General features: G+C 54.0%; 8 protein-coding genes across 8 annotated transcripts; 4 read left to right on the forward strand and 4 right to left on the reverse strand.

The window, feature by feature from the left end:
• Window positions 1-1322: 1322 nt before the first annotated feature.
• Window positions 1323-3134, forward strand: CABS01_00237 (uncharacterized protein; the record flags this gene model as incomplete). Its single annotated transcript, XM_060533619.1, has 3 exons — window positions 1323-1380; window positions 1441-1808; window positions 1902-3134. The coding sequence occupies 3 exons, from the start codon at window positions 1323-1325 to the stop codon at window positions 3132-3134; spliced, it is 1659 nt and encodes a 552-aa protein (XP_060406133.1).
• Window positions 3135-4139: 1005 nt separating this feature from the next.
• CABS01_00238 (40S ribosomal protein S18) lies at window positions 4140-5004 on the forward strand (the record flags this gene model as incomplete). The annotated part of the gene is made up of 4 exons (XM_060533620.1): window positions 4140-4164; window positions 4271-4300; window positions 4438-4536; window positions 4688-5004. The coding sequence occupies 4 exons, from the start codon at window positions 4140-4142 to the stop codon at window positions 5002-5004; spliced, it is 471 nt and encodes a 156-aa protein (XP_060406134.1).
• Window positions 5005-6497: 1493 nt separating this feature from the next.
• CABS01_00239 (uncharacterized protein) lies at window positions 6498-7478 on the reverse strand (the record flags this gene model as incomplete). Its single annotated transcript, XM_060533621.1, has 1 exon — window positions 6498-7478. One exon carries the CDS (start codon window positions 7476-7478, stop codon window positions 6498-6500), a length of 981 nt encoding a protein of 326 aa, XP_060406135.1.
• A 645-nt stretch (window positions 7479-8123) lies between these two features.
• On the reverse strand, window positions 8124-9829 carry CABS01_00240 (serine carboxypeptidase; the record flags this gene model as incomplete). The annotated part of the gene is made up of 2 exons (XM_060533622.1): window positions 8124-9280; window positions 9349-9829. The coding sequence occupies 2 exons, from the start codon at window positions 9827-9829 to the stop codon at window positions 8124-8126; spliced, it is 1638 nt and encodes a 545-aa protein (XP_060406136.1).
• Window positions 9830-12096: 2267 nt separating this feature from the next.
• On the reverse strand, window positions 12097-14931 carry CABS01_00241 (3'5'-cyclic nucleotide phosphodiesterase; the record flags this gene model as incomplete). The annotated part of the gene is made up of 4 exons (XM_060533623.1): window positions 12097-13164; window positions 13222-13817; window positions 13875-14684; window positions 14760-14931. The coding sequence occupies 4 exons, from the start codon at window positions 14929-14931 to the stop codon at window positions 12097-12099; spliced, it is 2646 nt and encodes an 881-aa protein (XP_060406137.1).
• Window positions 14932-16708: 1777 nt separating this feature from the next.
• Window positions 16709-16906, reverse strand: CABS01_00242 (uncharacterized protein; the record flags this gene model as incomplete). Its single annotated transcript, XM_060533624.1, has 1 exon — window positions 16709-16906. One exon carries the CDS (start codon window positions 16904-16906, stop codon window positions 16709-16711), a length of 198 nt encoding a protein of 65 aa, XP_060406138.1.
• A 2838-nt stretch (window positions 16907-19744) lies between these two features.
• CABS01_00243 (uncharacterized protein) lies at window positions 19745-20717 on the forward strand (the record flags this gene model as incomplete). Its single annotated transcript, XM_060533625.1, has 3 exons — window positions 19745-20031; window positions 20065-20304; window positions 20480-20717. The coding sequence occupies 3 exons, from the start codon at window positions 19745-19747 to the stop codon at window positions 20715-20717; spliced, it is 765 nt and encodes a 254-aa protein (XP_060406139.1).
• Window positions 20718-23732: 3015 nt separating this feature from the next.
• CABS01_00244 (uncharacterized protein) lies at window positions 23733-23915 on the forward strand (the record flags this gene model as incomplete). The annotated part of the gene is made up of 1 exon (XM_060533626.1): window positions 23733-23915. The coding sequence occupies one exon, from the start codon at window positions 23733-23735 to the stop codon at window positions 23913-23915; it is 183 nt and encodes a 60-aa protein (XP_060406140.1).
• Between the last annotated feature and the right edge of the window lie 3937 nt (window positions 23916-27852).

The following is a 27852-nucleotide window of genomic DNA, read 5'->3' on the forward strand; positions in this document are numbered from 1 at the left end:
TAGGACTTGGCATCTGCGTCGGCTCGAGCCTAACTCAAAAAGACCACCTAATTCTCCGATTCGGGATGGTGTTACCGGATGACATTTGAAAGAGTCACGGATGAGTCTAGAGATCTTCCAGTGCATTCTCAACGCTTTTTGAGATCTTCAAGTTCTCGAAATTGCGGCTTGCTTCCTACCTGGATGCGATCTTTACTTGGCGGTTGATCATGATGAGTGCAAGGCTACGGAGATTTACAGATGGTCACCAGCATCACTCGCGACGAGTTGCCAAACTTTACGCATTGACGTGACACCCTTCCCATGCTGACTCGCATATGGCAAGAGGAAATTCGGAATGGAGCACAACCCCTCCTCTCCTCTCGGACTCTCTCCTGTCTCTTGAGGCTCTTCTCCGATACTGTTTCGCGTGGGGTCGCAAACCCGCCCAGGGTCGTAGAGGGCGGCGATGTGATTGGTGGCTGAAGGACCGAGCCTTGTCCCTTTCTTCGATGGGATGATGGCTGCTTTGACAGGTGCGGCATGGGACGGTTGAGGCGGCATACAACCGGCGTACGGGCATGTCAAGCTGTTGTCAAGGTTGGATGGCAGGTGAGGCTGGTTTTCCTCCCATTTTCCTACTAGAGTCGTCCTGGCTTTGGGTTCCATTACCCCTCTCTGGGACCAGGACACCCTTCCCTTTTTGCCTCGAGATCACTAATGCCCCTGACTCTGAAGCCACTATCGTGCGTTCTTCTTTTCATAACTGCGGCTTTACTTACTTGTGGGACCGGGGGCAAGGGTTCGGGAGTTTTACGACGAGACGAATGTCTACCAGATCTGTCATCCTGTCCATCTACAACTCAGAGGCCCCTCCCTGTTCCTCAGTTCCGCCTTCAGGGCATCCCATACCAACCACGGGAAACGCAGCTCCCGGCAGCAGAAGAGATTCATCGACAAAGGGCGAGCATGACCATGAAGCTGTTTTCTTCGGGTGGTGAGAAAGGTGGGCAGGAATAAGGTTAATATACATATGCAGTCCACCAGCATCCAGTTTCTATTCTCCTTCTCTGCGTTGTAACCGATCAGAAGAGATCAACAGACTATGCTCCGATAGAGTAGATCTCTTGGCACCCCTTCGCGTTCACTTTCCCTCGATCTGCCTTTCTCTCTCTTCTCCGTGAGCCCCAGCGGCCACTTTTAATTCTCCTCTTATTCAAATCCCTACGATCCTTTACGATTCATAATTCTCACTCTTCGAGTCGGCTGTGCCTTGAACACTCACTGCTACCCCCATTTCGTTTTGTAAATCCTAATTAGTTGTGTGGACTTTGAAGCAAGCTATGCATCTCAAGCACGTTATTGCTGCCCTGGCGGCGTTTAGTTCGTTGGCTGTGGCGGGTAGGTCTCGACTTCATCTCACCTGGCTTGAATAGTCATGCTGACCGTCATGTCTTCCAGCGCCTGCTCAGGATGCAAAAGCCGTGGACAGGGGGCAAGGACAAAACCAGAACCAGAACCAGAACCAGAATCAAAATCAGGCCAAGAACAATGCCAAAGGCAACAATAACAATGATAACAACGGCAAGAACAACAACAATAATAATAACAACAACAAGAACAATGGCGATGTCAACATTATCCAAAACATCATCAAGCCCAATATCATCGTCGTCCAGGAGAACCTCGACACGATCAATCAGCTGCAAAGGCAGAACGAGAGAGAGCTCGCTGCATTGGTACAGTCTCAGCTCGCACTTGCGACGCAGCTGCAGACCGTCAAGGACAACATCCGGATTAATCATTTCAAGGCACAATTTCCTCAGGCGGTGAGTCTACCCTTGTTCTGCACTATACCGCCTTGATACAACTGGCAACAGGTATACAGCAACCTATCAGGGCAAGACTGACTTTGACCAAAGAACACCATTATCGTCACTGTCACCGGCCTAGTCGACAATAGAAATCAGGGGCAACAGAACAAGCGATACCTTGTCAACCAGCTCCTCGCAGACAACGGGCAGGCAGGGAAACAGACGCTCGTCATGGTAACAGACCCGACCAACCTGGAAATCTCGACACCGCAGGCAGCATCAGCCCAAGCGAACGCCTTTGGCGCCGCCCGCGTGCAACTCGAGGACTCATCTTCGTCTGCTGGATCCAACACGTCCGACTTCAGCGCCCAAGCCGTTGGGTCCGCCCCCGCCGATAACACTCTCAGTCTCGCAGCCTTCAACCAGGCAGCCCCCTTTGGCCAGGTAGGCCAGAGCATCATCCTCCCCGCAGGCACGCAGGCGCCGCAGCTGCTCTCGGTTCCGGATCCCGCCGCTATAATCCTGCCGCAGCAACAGGGCCTCTTTGTCCAGAACGCGGGGACATTCTTGACTGATTGCGCGACGTCTGCCGCCAACGCTGCCAACGGAAACCCGGCACTAGCCGGGGCCGCGGCACAGATCTTTTCGAGCTTTGAGCAGATTGCCGCCGCACAGCTGGCCGGGTTGTCCGGGCTGGGCATCTTCAATGGGAACAGGGGCAACAACACGGCGCAAGCACCACCGCCGCCTCCTGCTCAGGCTCAGGGTCAAGGCCAAAATCTGGGAAGCATTGCCGTCGGAGCGAACCAGGGAGGAATACAGCCACCTCCGGCAGCAGCAGCTCAACCTCCAGCGCAGGTCGCGACGCCGCCGCCGCCTCCGGCTCAGGCTCAGGGTCAGCAAGGCGGACAGAACCTGGGAAGTATCGCGGTCGGCGCGAACCAGGGACAACCTGCTCCCGTCGCTGCTCCAGCTGCCGCTCCCGTTGCTGCACAGCCTCCCGCTCAAGTAGCAGCGCCGCCGCCGGCGTCGCAGAATGCTCCGGCAGCACAGCCGGGAGCAGCCATCGTCGACGGAGCCAACCAGGCCATTGCCCCGGTGCAGTTTGGAAAGAATCCCGGCACGCCCCCACAAGCGGTGACGCCGGCTTCGGCGCCGGCGGCTGCTCCGGCTGCTCAAGGAAACACTGGGCCCGGAGTGGTGATTGTGGGAACGAGTCCCGGGGGCCAGAGCGCTACACAGCCGGCTCCGGCTCCACCTGCGGCGGTTGCTGCTGGCGCGAATCAGGCGCAACCTGCTGACTCGCCCGCGGCCCCAGTGGCGGCGGCGCCCGCGGCGTGATAGTGTGAGTGGACAGATTGATGAGACTTGGGAATGGGGGGTGTTCTGGAGTTGAGGGCAGGGCTTGAGCAGGTTGGGTGGCTGGCTGCGTCTATTTGGATCATGACGGGCGTTGATGATAATGAAGGCTTCATAGATCGAAAGTATCTCGCTGTTGAATTACACTGTAACAAGCTCCATGACAGGATGTGTTGTGTGTAATTCCGAGTAATCTCAAGCCTCGGAAAATGTGAAAGGAAAACAAGTTCATCGCAAGCTCTTGATTACATAGTACCTAGTAGTCAAGGGTGCTAGAGACACAAGGCCGCGGCATCTCTTGTATCAACTTGTTGAGTGCGAGTAAAACAGTATCAGGACGAAAGACACCATACTACGATTACCTGGGTAATTTTTTCAAGGGCTGTATGTCCGCGACTTTCGTGTAAGGTAGAGTTTGATGGACGATACCTAGTGAAAGGAGCAACATCCGGGAGGGGCGCTCTACGACAGGATACTTGTGTCGATTGCCAACTACACCGGAAGTAATAGACCATCAAAGCTCAAAAGAAGCTCAAGTCCCAGCAACTTCGGGCGTAAAGAATAAGTTCACCACTGCCATCGAATGTCGTCGGTTGAGCTCGTTCAAATTTGTGGGCTCACGAGAGTCGAGCACTGGAGGCATTGGATTTCTCCAAAGAGACCCCGACCAATCGAAAACGACCCCTGCATGCTTTCTCGCATCAAGTGGATGCTAGCGTCTCGAGAGCGAGGGGTCGCTGCCGGGTCACAGCCAACCGCTGCCCACGAAAGCGGCTTAGTCACCCGTCCCCGCCGAAAAATTTCCCAGCCGTGAGGCGAAGAGCGTGCGCTCCAAGTACACGTGACCATAGGGTAAGCGAAGCCCACCGCCAAACTCGCAAATTTCCTTTCACCCACTCTCGAGAGTCTATCACACCTGACCGAATCTGTTCGTCAGCCATCAACCATCGACATCTAGGAGCAGCCTTCGTACGACAGTTGCCCAGCATGTCGCTCGTCTCCGGGGAGAAGTGTTCGTCTATCCCAGCGCCCCTCTTGCCTCTCGAAGAATAATTTGGATTGTTTTTCTCGAGAGAGAGCAAGTTTACGGAATGGCGATGCTAACTGTTTTGGTACAGCGAACTTCCAGTTCATTCTCCGTCTTCTGAGTATGTATACTCCTTCCGCATCGACAACAGCAAGCCCTACTACACGCACCGCACCGATCACCCCGACATGACATTCGAGAAACCCCGACACGAGAATTGGAGAGAGGAAATGGGAGATGGCTAACCGTTGCTCGCAGACACCAACGTTCGTGGTCAGGAAAAGGTCATGTACGCGCTCACCAAGATTGGTGGTGTCGGTCGTCGTTACTCCAACATTGTGTGCAAGAAGGCCGATGGTACGTCTACGAGAAAGCCCTACCCTTTTCCCCGTTCCCTCCGCCAGCAGAATCCACACACGAGGACTGCATTCATGGTGCTAGGAATGGAGAGAGGAAGGTCGAAACATCAAAGGAGGACACGAGAAGACTAACGAATTCCCAACTACAGTCGACCTGAACAAGCGCGCCGGTGAGCTCACCTCCGAAGAGCTCGAGCGTATCGTCACCATCATCCAGAACCCCACCCAGTACAAGATCCCCTCGTGGTTCCTCAACAGACAGCGCGACATCGTCGACGGCAAGGACAGCCAGATCCTCGCCAACGGCGTCGCCTCCAAGCTCCGCGACGATCTCGAGCGCCTCAAGAAGATCCGCGCCCACCGCGGTCTCCGTCACTACTGGGGTCTCCGCGTCCGCGGTCAGCACACCAAGACCACCGGCCGCCGCGGCCGTACGGTCGGTGTGTCCAAGAAGAAGGGTGGTTAAGCGTGTGGCTTCTGATGATGAAAATTTGGGTCGTGCGGTGGCAAGGAACAATAGGCGGCGTGATACGGCTGGTTTTCTCTCCATCTCATCACTCGTGATGATACTCTACTGCTGCATTACAACAAGGGGATTGCTATTCTGCGCAGGATGGTGGCGTCTCTAGATAACGAATCGGAAAGAGTTCCATCATACCAAAACAACAAAAAGCTAAAAAAGTACACGGCGTTTCTGGGTGACGACGTGACGTGATTTTCTACACACACGATACACAAAATGACAAGGTTTAAACTTTTCGAGAGTGGCAGAGAAGCCATCAATCGCAATGGTGACTTGCTGGGAGATGACTATGAAGGCCATTTACTCCTCGGCATAGAACGGTGTAAATCATAGTGACATACCATGTGCCAAATGCCACCCGAAAGGCTGTCAATTCAAAAAACCTGTGCGACTTCCAAGCGAAGCGGATCCAGCGTCCTGCTCCGTGTGGAGGCAGAAACCACGGAGCCTCAACTCCACACGGAAAGCCCGAACCCCAGCCGATCCGGCTCGGGTCTGACTTCATCTTCAAGATGGCTTCTTCGTCAGTCATGGCAGGCGTGCATGCTGACGCCCATACATTCCACCAAGGCCAAGCTCTTGTCGCGATGTGCAGCTAGAAATGGGGTGGCAATAATGAAACGATGGGAATGAACCAGCCGTCTTCGCAAAAGAGCATGAGGGCCAACCTAATCCAGCGCAGTAGAGTGAGGTGAAACCATCAACACTGACTGACCTGACGGAGTCCATATGCTAGTGTGCTGTGTAGCCGTAGGTCCACACATGCTTAGGGGACAAGGCGAGCAACAAGAGATAGACCACAAGGTGTATGCAAACAATGCCACGGAGGTAATAAAGTGCAGCGGAAGGAAGGAGGGGCGACGCCGATACCCTCATAGTGACCAAAAGTCCTCCCGACCGTTGTCGACGACGGCCGAACGGTATGATTGTGCCTTTACCACTCTACCCTTAGAGTGCATAGATGGGCAGCCTTGAGTGGTGAGCAGTACCAGATGTGACGCCATGGCGGGCAGCTTCCCTTTTTGTGTGCATCTTCGTGACTAGTAATCTTGGTGACGGGGTGATGCATCATCTCCCAAGATGGATACTACTGATGCAGGGGGTCCCTCGAGGTACCTCCCGCCCTACCTGCCTGCCTACCGGGGCTTCAAGATCGAGAGGCCACGAGTTCGAGCCGGCTTTCTTTTCGGCTTTTTGTCTGTTACCTTTGCCGAGCCGGCTGGGATTCACCATGTCTAGCTAGCTAGCTAGGTACGTATGGTGTTGGTGAATGAACAACCTCACTCTGTCAGGTACGCTCACACAGGGCACGGCCGATGATGATATTTGATCATGTCGCGAAATCTACTTTTCATCATGAATCTACGAAAACCCTTCTCGGTCTAGAAAGGGGGTATATCGACAAGAACACCACATCGGCCCGTCCAGCTTTTTTTTCAATCCTCATGAATAACAGCCATATCCAAAACCTCAACCCTACCCATCCCCTTCGTCTCACCCGCGATGAAATCCCCCAGTCCCTTGAACGCGCCAGGCTCCACGAACCCGACAACCTCCCACTCGCTCCCCAGCACGTCCTGGCTCTCAACCTGCTCCACGAACCCCAGAATCCGATCCTTGACCGTGCCGGGCTTCTGCTTCGGTTCGTCTCCGTCGGCGTCGTCGCCTCCCTTCTTGCCACCAGCAGCAGGCTTCTCCTTGACAGCCTGCTTCAGCACGCTCGTCGCGCACGTCACGCGCAGCCTCATCCGCGCCCTCTGCACGGGGATAGGCTGCGCCGCAATCAGCGCCTTCATCGCCTCGAGAGCCTGCGACTTGGCCGACTTGGTCGTCGTCACGCCCGTCCAGTGGAACCCCTTCTCGCGGGGCTTCGCCTCGCCCTCCTCCCCGCCCGCCGGCGTCCCCGCGCCGCTCGCTGTCTTGGATCCGCCGCCAGCAGCGCCCTTCTTACCAGGCGCATCGTCTCCATCCCCGTGTGCCGCAGAGCTCAGCATATCGAGCGCCTTCTCAATCATGCCCGTCGTATACACCCTCTTCGTCCTCGGATCCACCAGCCGACTTGCCACGATCCCAATCACCTCGTTATGCACCCGTTCCGTCTGCTCCGCCCTCTCCTTCCCGCCCACCTGCATCTCTCCCTTCTTCAATATCTCCAGCACGATATCGTCCGTGCTCTTGCCCTTGCCAAACGCCTTTTCCAGGTCTTCTTTGGGCGCCGTCTGGCCCTTGGAGACGTTGAGGAACACGTTGGGGATCTGCAGCACGTTGTCGAGGTCCGTTTCGATGCCGGACCGCCACTCCATGACCTTGTTCTTGTAGCACGCAATCTCGAAGCGCTTCTTGCCCTTCTTCAGGCGGACCATGGACACGTTGGTCAGCTTGATCTGGTTCGAGGGTTGGTTGATCATCCGCGACATTGTGGCGGTTGTGGAGTGGTCGCCTTTCGATAACTCTTTGAAGTATGGAGAATCGTGTGTAGGATGGTCCTTCGCGACCGTATGTGGTTGTTTGCGACGACGAGAGAGATAGTTACTTGGGTTCGTTGTTGTTCGGTGAGGTTGGAGGCAGCCGTCGGCCAGAAAAGTTTTGGCGGGGTAAAGTATTGATGTGGTGCAGCTGCGAGGAGGGGCAGCAGGTGGTGAAATATATTTACGGCAGGTGCTGGGCTGGTCTGACGTTGTTTTAGCGGATACCGAGCCAGGAATTCTGCAGCTAAGGCACAGAAGGCGCCGGTGACTAATACTGTCATTTCGACTCATCTCCGTTACAGCTGCAGGACAACATGGTTGGTAGAGACGGAACCGTTCAAACAGCACCATCAGAACAGGATACCTTGAAAGTTTACGGAAAAAAGAGTCATATTCTAACAGCATAACTAGATTCTATTGCGCCGGGCTTAAACTGGCGCTATCGGTAAACCGGACGACTGGGTCCTCCCGTATTGACAAACTCCAATATGCCCAGTATTGTACTACGAACCAATCCGAGCGTTCACTGCTACAACAGCATTCCATACGCTATTCAATCTTCGTTTCGTACATTGCTCATTACCGTGAGTGCATTTATGCAACCCACTCACCGCCAAGCCAGCGGTTGAAGAAGTCCGACGAGGCCTCGGGCTGGTCCATGGGGACCATGTGTCCGGCGCCGTACAACTGCATGAAGGTGAAGTTGCCGCTGGACTTGACCTTTCCGTACTCCTCACCCTTACCAACGGTAAGACCCTTGACCTCGGCCTTGTTGAAGCTCTTCTGGCCAGGCCACTCAAGAGCCTCGGTCCAGGCACGGTTGCCGAGCCAGTTGCAGATGTAGTCAGCATCGCCAGCGTAGATGAGAACGGGGATCTTCTCGAGGAGGCCAGGAACGATGCGGTGGAAGGGTTGGAACCAGTCACCGGCGAAGAGGAAGTTACGGTTGATGTCAAAGTTGCAGCTGTCGTAGCTGTCGACCTCAGCACCGAGGGCCTCCTTGACCTCATCCTGGTTGAGGTACTCACTGATCCAGCCAAGGGCAGAGTAGCAGAGGTTGCTGCTGTCCTCGCACTTGCCACGGATATCGTAGACGTTCTGGCCGGTGCGCTGGTAGGGGCCGATGAGGGCGTTGTTGCAGTAGATGCTGGCGGGAACGCAAGACCAGACGCTGCCAGAGTCGTAGCAGTTCTTGATCAGGCTTTGGCAACGGGGGAGAGCGTTGTCCATGGCCTGGCACTCGCCCTCGTCGAGAACAGCCTTGTAGCCACCCTCACCGCAAGCCATGGGGCGGTAGTATCCGTACTGGGTCCAGCCGTCGGTGAGACCGTTGCCGATCAGGACACTCTTGAGGTTGATGTTGCGGTCCTCGTGGGAGAGGATTTCAGAGGCGAAGACGGGGATGTAGTGGCCGGCGTACGACTCGCCAGCAATGTGGAAGTCCTGCTTGGCGTACTCGGGGAACTGGTGGAAGAAGAGGGACATAAGAGCGTAGACGTCCTTGCCGGCAGCGACCGTGTTGGAGACGGAGGAACCAGAGTAGGAGTAGCCGACGTTGACGGGCTGGTCAAGGAAGATGACGGAGGCGTTGTTGTTCCACGACCACTCGTTGTTGACAATCTTGAGCTTCTTGTCGATGGAAGCGGGGCCGAGCTCCATGAAAAGACCAGTCAGGGAAGAGCAGCCAGGGCCACCATTGAGCCAAAGGACGACGGGGTCGTTCTTGGGGTCATTGCGAGACTCGAAGAACCCTGCAATAAGGTTAGAAACGGCTCCAAACGGACATATACAATACAATGTATCGAGCGGGCTGGCTTACAGTAGAAGAGATGCTTGTCGTTCTCCTCATCATCGAGGTATCCGCTGTACTGCTTGACCTTGTCGACGCCGAGAGCGGAGGGGTCGACCTTCTTGGCGCGAAGGTTGAAGTTCTTGAGGTCACCGCCAATCTTGCGGTGCTTCTCGCCATCCTTCTCAACCCACATGCCTTGGACATCGGCGCCCTTGACAACGTGGTCCCACTTCTTATCGGACTTGCGGTGGTGAGGCTTGGGCTTGGTGGCCTGGGCGGTCTTCTTGAAGGACTCGACGGCCTCGGGAGCGAGGAGGGTGATCTCGTCCCAAACGGCCTTGGCCTCGGAGGTCATCTTGCCGAACTTGTCCTCGAAAGCCGAGAGCCAGTTCTCGCCGGTGGTCTTAATGGAGTCAAAAGGGCTGTCCTGGCCGCCAAGGACCTGCTGGTCCAAGGCGAGGGCGGTGGAGGCCGCGCCGAGGACGAGGGCGGAGGTTGAGAACCTCATGATGGGCAGTCAACTCGATTGATGGAGCACTGACGATGGAATCGAAATCAGATAAGATGAAATGAGATGACTATGGGAAGGGGAAGAAAGTAGAGATGGCGGAGGGAGAGGAGGTTGTAGATGGGAGGTTGAAAGAGAATGAGAGGAAGAGGGAGCTCGGAGGAAGTGTGACAGGCGACAGGCAGGAAGCTCGCGGACGTAATAAATGAAACATGACGGAGGCGGGCGGGTTGGCTGGGTGCTCTGCCGCATACTCTGGGTGCTTGGGGGTGGGGGGAGACCCAGAGAGCAGAGGTGCACAGCTTGTCACTGCTGCTGCCATCGGGGCTGGGGTGCGTTGGCCGAGCTGGGTCGCGCCACCGCTGTCGCAGGCTCGCAACAGCAATGGCAACGACACAACTCAAGCAACAGCTCTACGGATACGGATACCTACACAAACCGCGTGGACCACCCTCAATGCACAGGTTGCTGTGGGGAGCTCCAGCTCACAATGCAGAGAAACGACTGGCTCGTGAGCTCCTCAAGGGTTGGCCAAACGATAGTCGGGAAACACTGTCCACCTGATCCCCGCGCCTCGGACGCTAGAGAAGGGAACCTGCCTGTTGCAGATCTGCTAACAGACTCTAACTCATCGATGCACAGCAATCTGATAAGCCGGTACGTTTCCTCGCCGTTCCTCGCTCTTCGCCAGCCCTGCTTCGTCTGCGTCATGTCAGGTACCGCCGTACCGCTTGGCAATCACCTCAGGCACCACCTCACAATCCCACGGCCAGGAACCTGTGCCTGGACCTGGGACCTTTTGCTGCGGAGGTTCCATAATTCTTCCTCGCTGATAAGCTGATGCCACCATCCCATTCGCCCGGCTTAAGGTAGCCATTCCAAACCAAACGGGAGGGATCTCACGTCTAGCGAAACCCACCATTAACGCTCCAAACGCAAACTGCAAGACCGGACGCCCCAGTAACAAGTCCATCTTCGAGCTGGCGGTGTTGTCGGTGTTGTCGGTGTATCGAGGAACTTTGAAAGAAGGAAGATGGTGTTCGTACTACTCCGTAGACCTTTCGCAATTTTGCCTCATTCAGCCGCCGCTACCCACGCCTGCCACAACCCATTACTTTTCAGTGCGTTGGAACTGTTTCTCAATGCTGCCGGCGCGGCTTCAGTCAATCGCCAGCGAACTGCAACTGAATTTCGCTTGCCAAATGTCTTGTGTGCTGCTTACGGGCGCTATACTCGCCCACTTCTGAATACTAGCCTACTAGCCTTTAGGCCATTCGTCTTCCTTCCTCTGAATACGTGCCTCACTATATTCGTAGTTTGTGTCAGTCCAGTAAGCCATCCTTCGTCGCGGCCAAGACATGACTTCATGTAGGTGGATCCTTCCCTGATATGTGCGAGAACCTCTTCGGCCGTCCAGATACCCACCCATCCATCCACCAATGCCATGCCGTTTCGCCCGATCGACTGAAAGGGTCTCAACGCAGACCTAGGTACTTTACCGTCAGGATTCAACTTCACGAATGTACTTCGACATTCATCCTCATATCCACCAGACTCTGTCTAGAAACGAGTCGTAGCAATCGCGGCACTGGCAACGTCCCCTTTCCTGACATCTCGGCATGCACCGGTAGGGTCGATTCGCCATCATAGTGAACTTGTTAGAATTTGCTATCATCTACTGTGGGCTGTCGGCTATGTCTAGCCGTATGCCTTCACATACGTACTCCTTCCATCCATTCCATGGTCCGATAGCACTCACTCGCCAGACCAAAATATGGCATTGCCGCCATTGTTGCCCAATATCAGACCGTTTGTTGACTGTCCCAAAGCTGAAATCGTCACAACCTGCCGACTTGCCCAGAACGCCGCCTCCCACCCGGCCTGCTTATGAGCAGGCGGTCGAGACCCCGGAAGAGCAATGTCGTAGGCTTTGCCATCCAGCTCATGACTTGCGCGGCCGTATTCCCCTCGTTATCGCCGCCAATGTAGGCGAAGCACTCAAACACCCAATACGCATTAACTCCATCCCCATACTGTACATAACTTGCGAGTTCCGTATACTGTGCTTTACAATTCTTTTGTTCGACTGTGGCGCTGCTCCTGTCATCTCGGATCGCGATTAGATTAACAACTCTGTGGTGGCTCGGGTATATCGATCGCTGGGAAATCTGCGTGAGCCACCACAGTCGTAGCTTTCCTGTGCCTGTGCCGCACCATTCGAATGTAGATGCCAGAATCGGCTCGTCTCGCTCAAAATCCCTGGTTTATCAGGTAGCTGCGTCGGCCGCTGACATGGACGGGCTCGACGCTCGGTTCCGCCGAAAGAACTGGAAGGCATTCATGCGGAATCTACTAGATTTCTTCTTCACAACCTTGCCGCCTTCTGTTTTGCCCAAAGACCCGTTCGACAAGTGAGAGCCGTTGGCGTCGTAGTGAGGTCCGTTGGCGTCGTGATCCAGGAACGTAGATTCGGGCTTGACTTCGGCGAATGGCTTTGGCTCCGAGATCGTGGGTACGCCTGGAAGCTGCTCCGTCGACTCTCTGCTGACAATGCTAGTGCCTTGAGTGCTCGGCGACAGAGGCATCTTGCCGGTGGTGGCACTCGTTGCCTGTGAGGCCCAGTCCCCAGTGTACGGGCCCGTAGTGCTGCCGTCCGTCGTCTCGCTGCACCGCTGCTTGCCGTTATGGCCGTGATGATTGTCCGGCGAACTACTAGCCCTGTCCCTGCAGTGGAATGGATCGCTTGCTGCAAAGTCCGCCACGGAATCAAAAGACGTCACGATGCCGTTCACCTCCTTAGGGTCCTCCGGCTCCGACATATCAGTGATGAGCGCTGTCGTGTGCTCCGAGCCCGCTGGCTCCTGGGACAGCCCATCATCTTCCTGCTTCAAGTCGTCAAGCAGCGGGGGCGGCATAGTAAGCTCGGTCAGAGGCGTCGTCACCCGCGGGGTCATGGAGTCTCTGCTTCCTTCAGGCCCGCCGGCCAAACTCATAGTTCGTGGGGAGAAGGCGCCGTCGTTGCGCAAAAGTCTCTTGCGGATAGGATCCTCCTTCGCCTGCTCTTCCCTGATCCGTTGCTCGAAAAGACCTTTATTGATTTCGAGCTCGTCAACTGTGTATTTCATTGCTGGCAAAATGTCCGCCACTCCCTGGAAAAGGGGGATGGCGAATAGGTTCATGAAGCTCAGCTGGGCCTTAGACAGTGAGATCAAGTCCTTCTTCGGAGGCGACAGGAGAGACGACGTAATTTCTAGCTCACTCTCCATGGAAGCTTGTCGAGAGAACTCGTCCGAAAGAATGTACATCCACTTCAGTGCGGTCTCGTGCTTCCTTGCCTATAAGCCGTTGGGTTAGTAGTCGAACTTGAACACGAGAAATTGTGAACTACTGACCACGTTGCTGATGTCTGCACACTTGATGAGAAGTGAACATACGAGAGCCTTTTGCTCCTCTTGCATACGACCATTCCAACCATCAGTTGTGTTGTCGACGTCCAGTTTGTCCTGGGTATCTCCGAGCCTTTTCATGTAATCAAAGTGCAGGCCCATGTCCGTGGCAAGGATGGAGCTGATCATAAGGTGCCGCATCTTGGTATCTTCGAAAGCGCTTGGCCAATATCGCCGAAGGATCTGTGAGTAGGCGGCGCAATGGAACGACTCGAGCACGGATCGATCATTGTACAACTGTGCCAGAGGGGCATTGAGAGTGACCAAAAATCCGTTGTTGACACCTGGGTGGCCTACATCATGTCCGATTGCCGTAATCAAAAGCGTCAAGCCGTCAAACGGATGGAGCAGCTTTGCCATTGGGGAGCTCTGCGGTGGATCTTGATCCACCAAGGGATCGGCGGGATATGGCGCAAGAATACCAACACGAACCAGGAAGTGAAAAGTAGCCTGTAGAACATCAACAACATGGCGGAAGTTATGATAAGGGACAAAATTGTTGTATGCAGCCCGGCAAGCGACCAGAAAGCTTATGAGTTGGTCTAGTCAAATCGTCAGCAGCCGTCCGCGCATGGCTTATGTAGGCGCAATGTACTCACCTGTCGGTATCCGCCAGCGATCCAACTCGGGCATTGTCAAGGCATGCTTGAACATCACCATGGCCGCAACAAGGAGCTCGTCATCTGTGAAACTGTGCGCGCAAAAGTGCCACTGACCAACGGCGGCAGCGACAGCGGCTTGGCGATCGGTGGAAACGGCAATGCTAACGTTGGAGATCCGATCGTCGTCAGAATCCGCGCCTGACCGACAGATGCCCCTCATGAGACCGGATACCATGGCTTCCCTGAGGTAGGAAAACGGTTTCTCCTCGTTCACCCCAACCCATGACCGTTTTCTGCCGCGCCGTACTTCGAGCATTTCCTGCTGTTCACGGGCCGCATCCTTATGCGCCCGATAAGCATGGATCTCGAGACTCGTGATGCATTTGAGGTGTAAAGGGCTGATGATGACGTCCACGGCTCCTAGGTCTAGGCACCGAATGATCAGGCGTCGGTCCACTGACGCCGAAGACTTGGGTTTCGCATCGTCGCTAGCCGGAATCGTTGCGCTACCATATTCGGTAGGCGAAAAGCTCACAATGGGTATCGGCACGATCAGCTTTGATAAGCTGCGCAGATGCGACTCGGTCATGATCCTTTGCAGCAATTTGAGGCCGTAGACATCCTCCTCGGGAGTGTGAATGTTTATGTCAGCGGTAGTCGGGCGGGAGTGCGGCGATGGTGATCTAGACCGAGACCGGATTCTGGGTAGCCGTTCGTCGTGGGGCACATCAATTAGAACCAGAGTTGGCGTAAGGTCCATCATAGACTCGTCCGAAAGCTGGAAGAGGGTAGATATGCAGGCCGAGCCTGTGGAACAAAGATAAACTGAACATATAATTAGTACACGATGCCACGAGTGTATGATATTCAGTCTGAGCCTACCTTCTCCAAAAGTGTCCAGTAGCAGATCTGCATCCTTCTGAATATCATCATCCTCCTGCACGACGGAGTCGGCAGCGTCTAATGGCTGATCATTTTGCGTATTAGGTCGGATAAGCCTGTCCTGGCGAACCTGGCGGTTCACGTAGACGACATGGCAAGTGGCATTGTCCATCATGGCTTTAGGGAGCAACCAGTCTCGCGACCGGAGCGCTCTGGCCACAAGGGCAAAGAAGATCTACGAGCGTAACGATGCGATTGATCAAACTTGCAATTCTTGAGCTTTCGCAGCGGGACAAGTCGAGGACGGCGACCCAGTCCTGTCGAGAAGCAGCACGGTGGCGCAACGCCTTCGGTGTCCAGGTAGATGGGCAATGCGCAACGAATGATTCAATGAAGCAGGCTTCGTGATAAAGTCGTCGAGATTGGAAGGCAAGATGTGATCGGGGTGTCGACCAGGAATCTCATGAATGGTACTTCACCAAGTGCGGGCGAGGAAGCAGCGGTAGCGCGGTGGTTCCGACGGTCACCAGGATTGGCATCGATGGTAGTCGCACGAAATCGGATTGGCCGAGATCATGGACGTGATGTTTGTTCCTAAAGTCGAGGCGTGTACGGATCCTTTTGGGTTTTTGTGTGAGTAGGGGCGATCGAGAGAGGGGGGATTTGTCGTTTCGCAGTTGCGGGTACCGTCGCGCGGAAAGTTCGTATGTACTCGAGACGAAGGGTGGAGGCTTCGGTATGCTGGCGCTGTTGATAACGAGCAAAGTCTTTTTTTCCTGGTCAGTCTGGCATAGGAGGAGAATGAGAGGAGGAAAAGATTGCAGAATTGGGCGACAGAGAAGCGGAGCACAAGAGGGAAGCGACGACAAGTGTACGTGATATCATGAAGGGTAGGCTACGTACAACAAGGGCTGGGACGAACGGGCGTGAAGTGGGAAGAAAGGAAAGAGGGCGACTGGGCGGCCAGCTGGGACGGGGAGGATTGGAGTTTGGGTCCTTGGAGGACTGGGACTGGGAGGAGAGTACGAAAGTACAATGGACCGGGTCGAGTACGAAATTGTTAAGCAACGCAAGGGGGGGTGGGTGGATGTACCGGGTGCGAAAGAGGGCCTCGAGTGAGTGGGAGACAGACAGCCCAGACGGGGACGGGAGGAGAGACAACGGGAGAGACGAGAGAGACAGCCCCAGGCTCTGCCCTGAGAGGTGGTTGCAGTTGCAGTTGCGGGTGCGGGTGCGGGTGCGGTGCAGGTTGCGGCAAGCAGCCTCGGGCAAGGTCAGTAAGTACCTAGCACCAGCACCAGCAGTAGAAGCACACAATAGGTAGCAAGCAGCAGCAGCAGCAGCAGGCACTGGGAATGTGTGGTGTGCATGTGAGGTGTGGAGGGTGTATGGGTTGGGTGGGTAGGTGGGCAGAAAAGGGCACCATGGGCGTACGCACCACGCAGCAGGTACTCCGTACTTCCAGTGGATGAGAGCGTACTCCCAAGTTGGCCCTAAAAATTGCTGCTTGCGAAATGGAAAAAAAAAAAAAGGACGGGAAAAAAGACTGCCGAGATCGAGAAGGCCAGGTAAAGTAATGTACGTTATCGAGTACAAGGCACCTTGCTTTGCCTGTGCCTTTCCCCTTCCACCTCACCTCAGTGCATACCTCACAGTCACCATTGTAATAATTGCCATCTCTCAGCAACGGCAAGGCACCTGAGAGACCAACTCACGAGACCCTAGTTTACCATGAGTTGGGAGGTCATTGTACCGACTACAGAGTGTAGGCCGTGCATGCCCTCCCATCACCCTACCTAACATACCCTAGGCACCCAGTTTCCGGTGACAGAACGGGATCGCAAGTATTACATACTTTGCCCAACAAAGCAAGGCGGGAGAGAACAAGAAACAGAACTCGAAGCTCTCTAAACTATGGAAAAGCTAGAGGAGTGTAACTTGACTCCGGGCTAGCATGGTAACATGCACTCACCACAGACAGAGTCTTTTCTTCTTGTGCCCTGAAGTGGCGACGTAAAGTTTGATCGAATGAGTAAGTGAGGTGGGGGAGGCGACTGAGTCCTCGGCACTAAGAGTGTTTGTGGTGTTGGCGTCTTTTTTATTTCTCTAGTCCAGTTTCTGAAGAATGGGAGCTCTTTTTTCGTCATCTTCTCTTTGCCGGCAGTCTATCTACCGGGCCACGCAGACGTACCAAGGAACATGAGATATCATGTCAAGGAAATGTAGCGCTCCGGTCCAGTGTCTGTGAGATTTTTCTGGAGAAGCAAACGGACTAGCCAAAAGAAACGAGGCGAGAAACAGGTGAGGAAATTGCGAATGCGGCTCAGATTGACATAGGAGCAGAAAGAGTAGATGGTGGCGGTTGTAAGCAATCCAATGACAGGCAACTGGGACTCGGAGGTGTGTGGAAGGTGTGAATCCGGTGAGGTGTATGGTGCAAGTTGGTATGCTTCGTGTGTGGAGTGCACCATATACCTGTAGCCTTCCATGATGACGGAAGGAATGGAAGCCCGAGTCTTTTCTCCCCACAAGGTACGGACATCTTACACTGTACCTTACTTGCCTACACTCAGAGGACGAGGTCACTTCGAATCAGGTCTGGCGTGGCCTCTTTTACTTTAGCGTAAGTTGCGCCTGTCTTCCAGAGCCAAGGATTGCTCGGCGCTGCGAACTTGGGAGGAGTGGATGGAAGCAGAGAAAAGCGCCAAAAGAAAAGCATGCCGGTAACCCATATGACAACCCAGGCATCTGCTTGTTGCTCTTTTCCCAGAATAGGGACAGAAAGAATGGAAAGAGAAGGAAATATGTCCAGTCGAAACTCCAGTAGGTGATTGACCCAGTAACGCCGGAGTAGGAGAGGTGAAGACAGAGACATCTCCAGCCCAAATAGCTCAGCTCGGACCAAACATTACATAATTCCGTGCTGGTTTTCAATCCCGATCCTAGTTTCGTGAGTGAGAAAAGAAGGAAAGAGCCTAGGTTCACTGCGGCCTCGAGACGGGAGTGTTGAATGTGACTGCAACGCCAGATGAGCCAGGGCACGGCTGGGCTTCCAAGCGACATGCTTCAGACCACAGATACCTTACCTTAGCTTGGAGTCAAGAAAGGGGCGCTTATTGGGAACAAGTCTCTCTGGTGACGGTTCTGTCTCTGCCCTTTTCTTCTCGCTTAAGAATCTGGCGCAGATGCAACAGAAGCATTCCCTCCGGCCCAAGATTCGTCACAAACAACGGCATGCCAAGACGGGCAGCTCTAGATCCGACCCTTGTTCGTGTTGACTGTATTCTGCAAAGCATGTATCGCCGTGCCGAGCATGGAGTTGTCCTGCGCAGGTACTAAATATCAACGCGATTCGACTCGGACCAAAAGTCGACAACAAAAACAGATCGAAGGCACGGAGCGTGAGTGAAAATACGATGAATGCGGGCCAAGGACAAAGCGGACAATTAGAGACCTATTCGACCGAGTTATCTGATAGGCATCTCGCGCTGAGACGCACAGAGCGAAGGTGCCGGACGGCTAGCGCTCGTGCTGAATAGCCTGGTAGGCAGCTGGCCGGCCGGAAATCAAGTGCTAGTAGTGTCCGTAGGCTGTAGCAGCGTAGAGTCGGCTCAGGTCAGGGCCTGGGGTGCAAGGCAAGGCGGAGGGAATACTTTGTCGGACTCAGAATGTCAGTGCCCGTCGGAATCAGAATGTCAGATCTGGATTCAGACAAGCCTAAGCCCCTGGCAGGCATGGGACGATGACGGAGGGGGGGGGGAGAAGATACTTGCAGAAGGGTACCTTGTCCCGCAGTGGCTGACCAACCTGCGTATCCATTCCTGTGGGTAGGTGCCGATGGTCGTCAAACTCTCGCCTTGTGTTCACTCCAGAAAGCTATGAGCGTGTCAGCTTTTTAACATTGGAGGAGCGACTGGTGGTGATGGACTCATCTGATTCCTTGATGGAGGGATAATATGAAATGGATGGGCGAATGGATTGGCCGTGGTAAGGTCGACGTAGTTGGTGAGATTGTAGTGCGAGGCAATGCATCACTGATCGGCCGCTGCAGTTTTCGGGCTGGTGGTGCTTATCTCATGTGTGTGAGGGGGGCCAGCAGGGCAGCGACGAGCAGGCAAGGGGCCAGCGGCGGGGGAAAGGGACAGGGTCCTGCGTCCACTCTTCTGGCCGCCTTCTCGAACATCGATCGAAAGTGTGGAAGCCCACGAAGCCTTCTTCGGAGCCACTTTGCCATGCAGTCGAGGGGCGCACCGGGGATGGCGACTGGAACCACTGGGAACAGGGTTTGCAGGGGAGAAGCACGTCAAAAGCAAGGGCAGGGGGAGGGGGTCGGCGTCCGTGGAAGGTGGAAGGTGGAAGGTAGCGCATCCGTACCCCGGTACCTTGACCAATCCCGTCGACCACCTCTCTGCTATGTTCTGTGCCTCAGGCAGGAAATCCATGTAAGGCAAGGTGCCTCTCTAGGTCGAGGTATCGCGGTACCTCTCCAAGTCGCGGGTACTACCTCAGGCTCCCACCCTTCTCCCCCCAAAGTCAGGTAAGAAGCACCCAGGTAAGGTAGGCAAGAAGGGAAGGGCACGAGGGGTGGAAAGAAGCACCTGAGCGTCTGCGCCGTGGCACACCGGCACCCACCTTCCCGCCCGCCGCCGTCTCTGACTGGCGCAACCATCTGCTGGATGACGCCTTGGTGGCTGCTTCCATTTTGAACCCGCCTGCGAGCTGCGAGGCGTGCCTGCCGTTCTGAGACGCGTTCCTCGACCCTCGAGACCCGACTTCAACAGCCACGATCGCATAGCAATTTTTCGACGCACCTCGGGCAGGTGCACAGGCAAGCCACCTACCTACCTCGGTGACTAAGGTCGATCATCGGAAGGTTCTCAAGGTGACGAACCCAAAAGTCTCGCAATCCGGGTCGTGGCTTCCATTCCCACCTTGTACAACAGATGCAGGAGACGGGAGTGAAGATACCTACCTACCTACCTTATATGACTCAACCCTTAACCTCAATTCCCCAACCCTCAACTCAGCAACCAGGCAGACGGGTGGCATGGCCCAGGTACGCACATACGCACCCAGCCCGACTGCTGGGAACGCACGAGAATGAGCAAGCATTGAGTCGTCCTCCTTCCCCTCCGTGCGGTCGCCGCGCGGGTGTCACTGTCAAACTTCAGAGCATACAGGCAAGCAAGCACCAAGCACGCAGATGGAATTTCTCAGAGGGAGCCGAAAGGTTGGTCCAGAACTCCAGCGTCCAAATGCACGTCGGTCATTCGTAAGCGCTGTCTATCTTTTACCTACCATGTAGATACCTAACTCAAGGTAGCTACGGATACGGAGCGCTGCATGCGATATCCCACGACATCCGACCTCCAACGCCCCCTGGTTGGACCCTGTATGAGTCTGCCACTGTGCAAAAAGCCCCAAAGAACCGTCCTGAACCATCTTGGGGTTCTTCTGCTGCATCCCCCAATCAACCTGAATGGAATGCGGAACCTCTGGCCAGGGAAGCGAAAGCAGGATTCAATACCACATTTCAGCCCACCAGGTCGGTAACTTGGGCTTCCAGTGCTCCACGCACATGGCATTTTGTGGTCTCCCAGGTTGCAAATTTGAGAACTCCAACTCCCTGCTATACAGCGCAGTAGTAGGTATCTTGTCTTCCATGCCATCTCGTTCCTAACCACCGCATCCGAACACTTCTAACACATATTGCCCTCTAGGCCAGCTAGCTTGCCCAGTTCCCTCCGTCTTTGGTCGATTGTCGCAGTCTATTCCGTCGTACCCCTCTCAAGTACCCACCTGTGCCTTCAAGGTAGACGCTCTCGTCTCAAGTCGCCGTCATTACTGACGCTGCATGCGCTGGGTTCTGTCCGCCACAACTACTTCGGTTTTCGCTTCAACTCTGCAACCAAAGATCGCCATGACATCTATACACACTCAAACACTCTCTACGTGTAGTTGCCCAATGCGCACCGCTCAATCAGCCGTTGATTGTGTTTATCGCCGTTACGCCCTGGTCAACTCTTCTCCCGAGATCTCATCCTTGGTACCGGCGGGTATCTGTAGGAAGATGCCCATCCATCTCCCTGGCCAAAAGGGTCGTTCTTGAGAAGCTCACGACTCGCACTGCCGATCCTCTCCTCGTGCGAGCTGGGTCCAGCCTGCCACGCAAGGAATCCACATGTTGCCCACTCCTCTCAGCACATAGCAATCATGGCAAACAAGGCCCGTAGGCCTGTGCCTGTGCTTGCCCTGATCGCAGATTGTTACCCACATGTCGCAATATCGCCGATGATCCATGATCCATTCCTTCTTCGTGTCTTCCAGAAGTAATGGAGAGACGGAGAAAGAACAAAAAGAAGCCTCACTCTGTACCCGCATCCATACGACTATCGTTTTTGTTTCCCTGTGGACTCCGCATACCTGACTGGTCCCTGGCCTGTCGTACGCCCGAGTTTACCCTGTCCCGCCCTGCCAGAGCTCGTCGTGGCTGGCTGAGCGTTCAACCCATCCCACTTTCACACACACACCTCATCCAATACACCAGCAGGAGTCGACAAAGCCTACGCGCATTCTCAGGTTGTTTCTTCGTGACGAGCGCCGTTGCCTGGCTCAACATCAGCAACATATTGACTCAAGAAGAACGTTCAACATGATGCGAAGTGGCTCGACGCGGTAATCAGACGGCAGGGAATCTACCGCTTATCTCGCACGTCCGCGGACGAGTACCAGACTGCAAGGACATTCCGTGCAACTGCGGCTGCAAACCCGCAGCTATCTGCAGTAGTGTAGTCAGTCGAGGCCCTCCTCCTCAGAGCCTGCACCGCCGAGATTTGATGTTCCCACAACTGGGTACATGCTGTTCAGAGTAGAGCTCTGTCCTCTCGCTTTCCTTTCATGGTTGGACCAGAAATACTTGGTCACATTTGTCCCAACTTCCAATCAAGAGGGAAGGATTCCCATCACCACTCAACCTCGCAATGGGCTACTGCAATCGTTCCCACAGACATGGCCGTGACGGGGTTACTGCCTCGCTGATAGTTTCCGGGGGATGACCGAAGTTCCCCTTCTTACCTGCACGTCGGCGAAACTCCGGTATCCGAGGTCTGCTTTTGCAGAGAGGGCTGATGGGAGACACTGCTGCGTATGCTTCGTTCGAAGCCAACGTGTCACGTTTCGCTTCTAAGCCTGCCACCCACGACGCACAAGGCCAGATGGGCCCATTTGGCCTTACCCAACCCTTCTTATGATGGTAGAGTGGGAAGGGACTGTACCGTTTGCGACCAAAACAGAGGGGTTGAAAACGATACCGAATATGAAAACGATGGGCCGATGCATTTGAGTTCTTCCCATCTTTGACGGCAGAATCTTGACCGACACCGCTGCGCTCGGTGAGTCTTGTTCCTTGGCTTGCAGGCGATGCCTGTGCATCTCGTCGACCTTCCTATAGAGTTATAGCTTCTCTCTCTTATCCGTCTCCCTGGCCTTGAGGTCAAGCCAGTGATATTTACGCATACTATGAGCTATTCTGTTGTCCATCTATCCAGATCATTTCACCTATATTCTGCACCCTTGGCAAATCCATGCTACTGGCTGCTTGAGTGTGCAAGCAGCAAGCCGCCGAGTCCTCCGGGGATTTGTCCATAGTGGGGGATGGCTTCAGCTCCTCGGTCAAAGCTCTTGGGCTCCTACGATGGTTCGCCGTGGAAGGAATCTCGCTGTCTGGGGCGAATAGTCTCCTGATCGTCCGCGAGCAAGGCGGGCTGGTTCCTTTCACCTTTTTCCAGCCACCACGTGCAACTTCAGTCGTATCGCCCCTGCAACCATGGTTCATCTCAGCTCTTGCCCACTTACCAATAGAAACTCAACCCGCCCCCAAAGATGGGATCTTCCAACCCCTCCGACTCATCGCTGGCCGATGTGGTTGGTACGTCTGTGGAAGACAGAGCAGTCTATACTCTATAGAGAAAGGAAGTGGTTGCATTCATCCCCTTGCAACCCCCTCACTCTCTCTACCTTAGTAGGGATACAACGGTGTCAATCCGACCACCCGACATGTTATCCCTAGATTGCCTTACTTCGGCTTTTGGGGGCCTAAAGTAACCCATCGCCGTTTCGACTTCGAATGCTTCTCGATAGTGTTTCTTTTGATTCTACTGTAGACACTAGAGGCACAAGCTGTACTGCCTGCAGGTCCTACGATTGTGCAGAGTCATGAGACTCCTAAATCAATGACTTACATGAGTTGCCAACAAATTGACATGACACCGGTTCCCCGCCTACTCAGATGCCCGGCCGTAGATTTCACTTCCGAGACTGGGTCGGCCTCAATCCCGCGCCCGCAGATCTGCGCCTGCGCCCGCGCCCTCCGAAAGCCATCTTCTGCCGGCCGAAATGCTGTCGTCCGTCTCCCGCACCTCTCACAATCACCGTCCACGATACCGAGGAGGAGGATGTAACGAGAGTCAGGCATCCTGACTACCTTGCCTTTCTTGCAATAGTGGCAAAAGACCTGATTAAGAGCCTCACTTGGACGACTCGTGATCACATCAAACTTCCGTCTTACACTTCTCTTCTGTGAATGGTCGTCTCGCCCGATGCTTGATGGTACTCTCCAAATTGACCAGGTCGGTACTCACGACTATGAGCTTCGGGGCTAGCTTCTCACCCAGCACCGGATCCCTTCTGCCCCCCCCCCCCCCCCCACCCCCCCCCCCCCCCCACGCCCCCCCCCCCCCCCCCCCCCCCCCCCCCCCCCCCCGCCCCCCCCCCCCCCGCACCCCCCCCACCCTCTCCCTGGGGCACCCCCCCCCCCCCCCCCCCTCCCCCCCCCCCCCCCCCCCCCCCCCCGCCCCTTACTGGACATGACTTCGGCGCATCGCACCATCCTGAGAACGTGCGCGCCTTGTTCCTGCACGCTGATCACCATTCGCTACATACTACTGATAGGGCAGGCAGATATCGCCATCACCCATGCTAATTTTGATAGAAATCACCCATTCAGAATGCTTGCTTCCTCCCCAGGCGGGCTGGTCAAAATCCCCGTTATCCCACACCCTCGCATGCCTCGGTATTCACAGCTGGTCGCGTGGCCATCAAAGGAAATTCCTCGAGTGGACAGGTGCGAAATGTGATATGATTGACAACATACTTTAGGTAGTGTCAGGTCTTCAAAGTTGCGCTTACGCTTTTCAAACCTGGCAAAGCGACATGAGCCTTGCATGTCCAGCGAACAGATGCCGAGGTCATTCAAGGACCCTCAGAACTGATTCGTAGTCGAGGGAGAATATCCCGTACTGACGGTTCATCGCCCGTAGTCTCGTTTCAGCCCTGCCTGTCCACGCTTCCCGTACTGATACACTTACAGCACCTGGAGCCCATCCAGACCCCCGCTGGCACCAAAGCTTACTTACCACGAACATCCCATGGTTTTGCAACTCGGAGTCTTGTCCGAAGCCACAGCCGGCGACCAACAACCCAGCCCTGTCGCGTAAGAGAACTCCGCCGCACTTGATTGAGATCCTCCTCCGAGTTCATTCACTCGAAAGAAGCGGGCTTCAAAGAAGGCCTGTTCGGTTGATTATGCTTGTAAAGTGGCCTATCGTCCGTGCTTCGGTCCAAGCAGAGAGAAAAAAGAGTACTGCAAAGTTGGAACAAAGTCCCGTCCCTCAATTAGAAACCCGCCTTGATAAGATCGCCCTAACTATGGATGGCACATCCGATCAAACGTCTCATGCTCGCATGCTCCCTTTCTATATCCCCCTCTCCTTCACTTTTTCTGCCCACTGTTGCACTTACCTCTTGTCTTTACATTAGCTTGTTCGTCAAAGTTGTTGAAAAAAAGGTCAAATGATGTCGAAACCTGGGGTCCTCGGATTCGGGTGGCCTAGTCCTGGGTATACCAGCAGCACCTAGCGCGTTGCATGCAAGATGCGAGGTGCAGAGCTATCTGGCCTAGCCTCACTGTTGCTCATCGCCGCCCGCGCCAGGATTCCACATCACGACGCGACGGATTACTTTTTCTCCTTCAAATTATGGGTAGATTCATATAAGATAGACTTAAAGGGTTCCCAAATTCCACGGCCCCTCCGAAAGAGGTTTCGGGACCTGTTCGTTTGAGAAGGACTGGGGGGTTCACGGCGCAGATTCCGAGAAAGAAAGAAAAGAGAGAGAGGAAGGGGGCCTTGCTCTCAAACCCCTGATCTCTGTCTTCTTCGGTTCCATGACCCCATCCCTCCCCCACGCCACTCCTTCTTAAGTTCTTCCCGTCCTTCGGGGGATCGGTTAGTAGTTCAGATAAACCTCTGTAGGCGAGAACGCGGTCACGAATAGATCGATTGTGCTAGGATCCTCTTTCTCTCTTTTTTTTTCACATACGGACGGGAGGCCCGGGGGTTTTGGAAGAAGTCGTCGGTGCCGCGTGGTGGTTCGTGTTCGTCGCCCCAAGTTTGCTCGTTGGTTTGTTAGGTGTTTTTTTTTTTTTTGTACAGACCGGTCTTTAGTCAACATGGTGTAAGCATGAACGGGTGTGATCAGTGCTCGAGATCTGGAAGCACTCGTGAGACGCTGGGCCAAGAGGAAAACCAACGGGAGAAATTTTCTCCCTTTTCGCTTTGCAAGGGATAAAATTCTCTTCATCACCTCGCGTGTGCGATATTTTCCCCCGCTACATTGGGGGCCTGGTTTGCGTCCCGCAAACATGTTGTCGAGGTGAGTGGCTCACCGGAGTATTCACACCGGAAAAGCGCATGAAGTGAGTGCTTTGCTTGACGGTGGGGTAGATCCGCTTGATGATCTGAGTGTCCCTTTTTTTTCCCCCTTCTTTATGTTTGAGTGCTCTTGTTACATCTAATCGTCCATCGTGCCGGTAGCCGGTAGACGGTGAGGGTTGGGGTTTGGTGAATCGTCGAAGAAGCCGGGCCGACTTTTGCGGTGGTTTGGGCTCTTGTCGTACAAAAAGGTCGATGTAGCGGCGAAGCCGAGTTTCGTCTTTTGAGGATGAATGATGAGTTGCAAGAGCGATTTAGGGAGAATGTTCCATGTCGTTATTGATGGACTCCGGATGGGTAATCGTGGCCGGTGACTTTCCGGACCAGTTGTAGTGCGACTGAGATGGGGCTCTACATGGTAGACGAGTTTACGCCTGCCAGCATATGGCCCATCAGAGGCCATCGTGGCTGCCGCACTTGAAACTGTTTTCTGTTGGCAACGACAATGGATGAGTAGTCGGCCCATGGCCGGCCAGAGCCCTGCTGTCCAGCCATTGATCATCGGTCTCCGGGTAAGAATTCATGAGGAGGGTGAATTCACTAAACAGAACATAGGTGTTGAAAGGAAATTTCCCTACTTACGATTAGAAAGACCATTGTAAATTATCATACATAGAGAATAGATCATTCTACCTCCCTCGTCCGCCTCGTCGGATTCAACAGAGAAGGCAGGCGTACTCAGAAGAAGAGAACTTGGATGTTGAGGAGATGGTAACTAGACACGTGGCAACGGGTCAGAATCTCGTACAAAGGGAAGGTTACCATGGGAGAAATGAACCTTGGCTCAAGTCACAACGTCTATTGGTCTTCATAAATCCAATGTCCAACATTGTCTTCGGACCACCTCCACAGGTTCGTCTCGGGTTCTCAAGCTTGCTATATTGAGTATAGAACAGATGATCGATACATGGTACTGCTAAGAGCAATTCATAAGCTAGAGATCACTATTGTTCCTTGCTTCACGTATAATATGGTTTGAATACGCTAAAGATAGCGAAGGGAGGCTAGAAATACGCTTCTAGGTGGCAAGATGTAGTAGGCCTCGAAGGCGGGTAGGGTTTAGCAAGTATGAGTAAGGGCACTGAGACCGAACTTTTCTGCCTACGTTGTTCGAAGTTTTGAAGTTTGCCGTCTTCGACGGAACGGGAAGCATGTGTATTAGCTTACTGTTGCCGAGAAACCCCCTCGAATACTATTCCATGCACGTCTTGAAGAGGTCGACGGGCCAAAGGCCACAAAAACGAAGTTTTGGGACTAGACTTGGTCAATTTTATTTTAGTGTAATCATCATCTTGAAACCGAGCTTCAATCGGGCAGCTGTTACCAGTAAGGTCGCTCCGTCATCGAACATCGTCGTTCAATCAGTAGTGAAACTCTCAAGTTTGGGTGAACAACAACATGAATCCGTATCATTACTCTTGGGACGACCCGAAGCTCGTCTGACAATAGGGTTCGAAAGAAAAGTGCGATCGCGACTTGATTGATATCTGTTAACACAGTAGGTGCTAAAAGGCCTTGATCGTCACCTTTATCCAGGCATTTCCGTATAGACAGTTTCATCTTGGTGATTAAAGATGATATCAACATAGTTTACATGAACCTCGCCGCCCTTGAACGTACTAGGAGGAATACTTCGCATGAGACAGCTACTTTACGAACGTCCGGGTCAGCTACAAAGCGGCATAACAGTAACACGTCCTGAACACATTCAATACCTTTCTGCTTGTTCTATCAGCTACAAATTCTGTCGATGTTTCCTAGAGTATCAGGACTGCCTGCCTGCTCGACGCTAGGCTATGGGCGATTATGAGCTGCTAGCTATCTCGGCATGAAGAAATCTACCTTATTATCAGAGAAACGATGCGAGCTGAAATGCCCGCGTAGACAGTCAAATAAATGAACCAAAGGCCTTACTTGAAGTTGAGGATATTCTTCGGTGTATTCGATCTCGATGGCAGCATAATTCCTTACATTCCTCTTGAAGGTTAAGAATATGGATGGAGCTCAATTGTTTTCACGTTGTATGATGACGATACTTATAGGTAGATTCTATTATTCTAGATTTTTATAGAATATCACAATGAAGTTTGTCTCAGTGGCGAAAGCTAGAGAATCTATTTGGTCAACCTGGTGCCGTGAGAACTGCGCCTGGCAATCACTGCTCCCCTACCGGTAACTGCCGCCTTGCACTTTCCCATATGAACGTCCCTCCTTCCTCGAGACAGTTGTCCAGGTGACGTTCCGACCTACTTAAGGGGTCTAATCACCATTCCTATCACCAGCACAGCAGCGCCCGTCTAGATCGGCGAGGTCAGGTCAAGCTG

This window comes from Colletotrichum abscissum (genome assembly GCF_030869225.1).
Source record: "Colletotrichum abscissum strain IMI 504890 chromosome Unknown Scaffold_1.1, whole genome shotgun sequence".
Taxonomy (NCBI): domain Eukaryota; kingdom Fungi; phylum Ascomycota; class Sordariomycetes; order Glomerellales; family Glomerellaceae; genus Colletotrichum; species Colletotrichum abscissum.